The 3,654-nt window shown below is 56.0% G+C and overlaps 1 protein-coding gene across 1 annotated transcript in view; it reads right to left on the minus strand.

Moving 5' to 3' along the window:
• Positions 1-193: 193 nt before the first annotated feature.
• Positions 194-3,654, minus strand: part of LIPE (lipase E, hormone sensitive type) — a 14,020-nt gene continuing 10,559 nt past the window's right edge. The window contains exons 8-10 of the mRNA XM_007458696.1: positions 3,558-3,654; positions 797-1,218; positions 194-403 (exon numbers count right to left, since the gene is read on the minus strand). The exon at positions 3,558-3,654 is cut by the window's right edge and continues 77 nt beyond it. Coding sequence (XP_007458758.1) covers positions 194-403; positions 797-1,218; positions 3,558-3,654 — 729 coding nt within the window. The remainder of the gene's footprint in view (positions 404-796; positions 1,219-3,557) is intronic.

Consider the following 3,654-nt stretch of genomic DNA (forward strand, 5'->3'; position numbering starts at 1 on the left):
TTTAAGGCACAGCCCACCCCCTTCCGCCCGGCCCGAGGGAGGGGCCGGATGGGCCGGGAGCCGAGGCAGTGGTCCCCGCCGCCCTTTCCGAGGCGCATTCACTGCGGAGCCCTGCGCAGATGGGTACAAGAGGCCTTTAGTGTAGCCCGCCGCAGCCCCCCTCTCCCCGCGTGGCCTGGCTCCGTCCCACGGCTCAGACCGGCGGGCCCGGCGGATTGAGGACGAGGCGGATGCGCTCCACACACAGCGCCGCGGCCTGCCGCGTCTCCTGGCACAGCGCCGCCAGGCTCAGGAAGCCGTGCGGCAGGTCCTCCACCACGCGCAGCGTCACGGGCTGGCTCAGGCTGCGTAGACGCCGCGCGAACATGACTGAGTCGTCCAGCATGGGGTCCAGCGCGCACGCCTGCGGGACGGCGGGGGTGGGGCACAGGGACAGGGAAGATGAACGCGGGGAAATACGTGGCCATGTGGGTGGATAGAGGCAGGAGACATGGGGAGGGGGGCGGAGAGTCAGAGAATGAGTTTAACTGGCCTCTGCCTAGCTTCTCCCTTCCCCCAGAGACCCACCCTCTCTTTTCCCCTCCCCCGAATCTCCGAGCCCAGCGCCTGCCCCAGGTACTCAACAAGACTCCCTTAGTCCACCCGTTGCCGGGCCTTCCCTCCTCTTCAGTCAGGCTTAGGCAGGCTTCCTCCATTCCCCCCACTCTGCCCCCCCTGGGGGCTCCCTTCCCCAGGTGCACCGGTGCCCCGCCCTCCCCGCTCCTTGCCAGCTCCACCTTCCCTGTCTGGCACTCACCACGATGTGCACAGGTGGCAGAGTCTGCAGCATGCTGTCAGGTGCCAGCAGCGGTGACATGAAGGGATTCTTGAGGATGGGCGACGAGTAGAGGGTCACCGGTTTGGCATCGTGGCTGGAGCGCCTGGGGTGGAAACCCTCAGGGAAGGCAGCACACACACCTTGAACTCTATCCTTGGTGCTCAGCTCATCCCCGGCCTCAGATTCTTCAGATGCATCCTCAGGCCGAAGTGAGAAATTGACGGCTGAGGGTGTGGAGTGGCCACGTGCCTGCGCTGACAGTGACAGCTCCGGGGTGTCCGATGTCTCAGAGCTGCCCCTTAGGCTCAGGTCATGCAGCGTCGGGCCCTTGAGGGAGTCCGTTCCCAGTGGGCTCTCAGGCTGGGCCAGTGCTGTTTCAGACACACTGCACCGCATTGGCTCTGCGAGAGGAGCAGGGTTAGGGGGCCAGCCAGGGACACAGATAAGCCTGGCTCTGTTGGCTGTGTGTATGGTTGGCTGGCCGGGAAGATCATGGGAAGAGCAGTGGTCGGTGGAGGAGTTGCACCCTAGGGCTGTGGAGGCCTAGAGTGTTCCCCCAGACTCCTTCCCTGGGGATGGGCGGGGAACTCCAGGGTGCCCCAGCCTGCAACTCCAAGGGGGAGGTGGAAGGAGTCACAGGTCTTGGAGGTGGAGCTGTGTGCTAATAGAGGGGTGTTTACTTCTGGGAGCCTGTTTCCTTCTCTGTACAAAGGGGATAAAAATAGCCCTTACCTCATAGGAGGTGGTGAGAACTCAGTGGGATAATAAGATTTGGGATTAGGTAGTGCTACCCCTGGGAGGTCATAATATATCAGTATTTATGTTTTATTACCAGGTGCCCTGTTCCAGCTGCCTCCCTGGCCCCAGCACTAGGCCCAGTCAACTTTTTATTGTCACTTGAGACAGAGGGTATGAAGGGATCAAAGTGAAGTAGTGAGCAGGCCCATGTGGCTTGAAAGGAGGCCCTGTTCACAGGGAGCTAAAAAGAATCTTGAGGACATACCAGGTTCCTAGAGGTCCCACATCTTTAGCCACATAGATATGCTCCCCCAAGTTCCTTCGTGTTCTTCACTTCATCTCTTCCCTTTGTTTCGTTTTTGTTTTTCGGCCACGCTGGGCGGCATGCGGGATCTTAGTTCCCAGACCAGGGATCAAACCCATGCATGCCCCCTGCATTGGGAGCATGGAGTCTTAACCACTCGATCCCCAGGGAATTCCCCATCCATTCCTTTTGAATGACCAGACAAACAAGTGCCCAAATGATGCTAAAGGTGTGCTTCAGGCCTGCCTGGTATACCCACCTTGGCCTCAGCTCCACTGATTTTATCAGACTCATGCTGCTTACCACTAGGTCCAGGACCTTACATTTTTCAGTTTTTTTTTTCCACTTGCTTTTATAAATCCATAAAGGCAAAACGCAAGACAATATGAGAATAACTGCATAGGTGCCCTGTTGCCCCAGAGGGTCACTGGAACAGAACTGTTGACTAGAGTCACAGGACACCAGTCAGGGGACCAGCATCTTCAAGGAGCACCTACTGTGTGCCAGGTATTGTGCTGGGTGCTTGGCACAAATAGGTGTATGCAGTCCTTACAACAACCTTATGAGGCAGGTATTCTTATTGTAGCCATTTCTCAGAGGAGCAAAGCAAGGCTCACAGATACCGTGACCTGCCCACGTCAGCCAGCAACCAGCTGGTGCAGTAGGGAGCTAGACTGGCGTGTGCACCTCTAGGGTTTGCTCTTGTCTCCTTTCTCCTACAAGGAAACCGCCTATGCCCAATGGTCCATGTGCCTAAAATTCAAAAATCTCTTTTGTTTTGGGGTATATTTACTTGCAACCATTGGAATATCCTAATATTAAAAACTGAATTTAAAATAAAGCACATTCAATTGGAATGTTTTTCTGAATAACAGGAACTGTATCTACTTATTTTTTGGCCGTGGCTTGCGGGATCCTACTTCCCCAACCAAGGGATTGAACCTGCGCCCTCGGCTGTGAAAGCGCAGAGTCCTAACCACTGGACCACCAGGGAATTCTGTGGGAACTGTATCTGTTGTTGTTGTTGTTGTTTTTAATGTATCTACTTTTGAACATGCAATTTCTATTACCCAGAAAATACTATTGGAAGTGATTTGAATTGGTTGTGCTTTAAAATCCAGGAAATGGTGGGAAAAAATGGATCCCTGGATGGAAGTGATTTTTGGCTGCCTGAGGGTCCTCCTACCCACCCAGGGCTGGGAATCTTCTCCACTTCCTGGGGCCTGTCCGATCTTCGGATCTCCCCACGCCAGGGCCAGCCCCTGGAGGGGGCATATCCCCATGCACTTCTGTTAAAAGTCTGGAAAGAATCTAGGAGGGCTGGACTCCCACCGAGGGTCCAAGGGATTTGGGTGGGGTTCTTGGGACTGAAAATCAGGATACTCGGCAGGCCTTCAGAGTCACTCCCCAGGGTGCCTTTCTGAGAGAGGCTGTTTAGAAAGCTAAACCTTACAGTTCCTGGGATTCTGAGTTGACCCGGGGGACCAGAGCCCTGGAATGTGTAGGATGTGGGCTGTCGTGGACAATCAAGGCTTTGTGGTAGGGACTTGGCACAGATATGGGGCAGAGCCAGGAAGGTGATCGCTGCTTCCCTGAGGGCCCAGGGCACAGCCTCTTGCCTTCCCCAGGACTTCTGGTGTGCCAGGCTGTCCCTCCTGGTCACGCTGGATGGGTGTGTGAGGAAAGGGCGTCACTCACCTGCTATGGGCACCGAGTTCGGGTGGGACTTATGCCTGCTCAGCTCCAGAAAGGAGTTGAGCCACGAGGAGGCGCCCAGGCGGAGGTCTCGGAAGAG

The sequence above is a fragment of the Lipotes vexillifer genome, unplaced genomic scaffold (genome assembly GCF_000442215.2).
Source record: "Lipotes vexillifer unplaced genomic scaffold, Lipotes_vexillifer_v1.1 scaffold371, whole genome shotgun sequence".
NCBI lineage: Eukaryota > Metazoa > Chordata > Mammalia > Artiodactyla > Lipotidae > Lipotes > Lipotes vexillifer.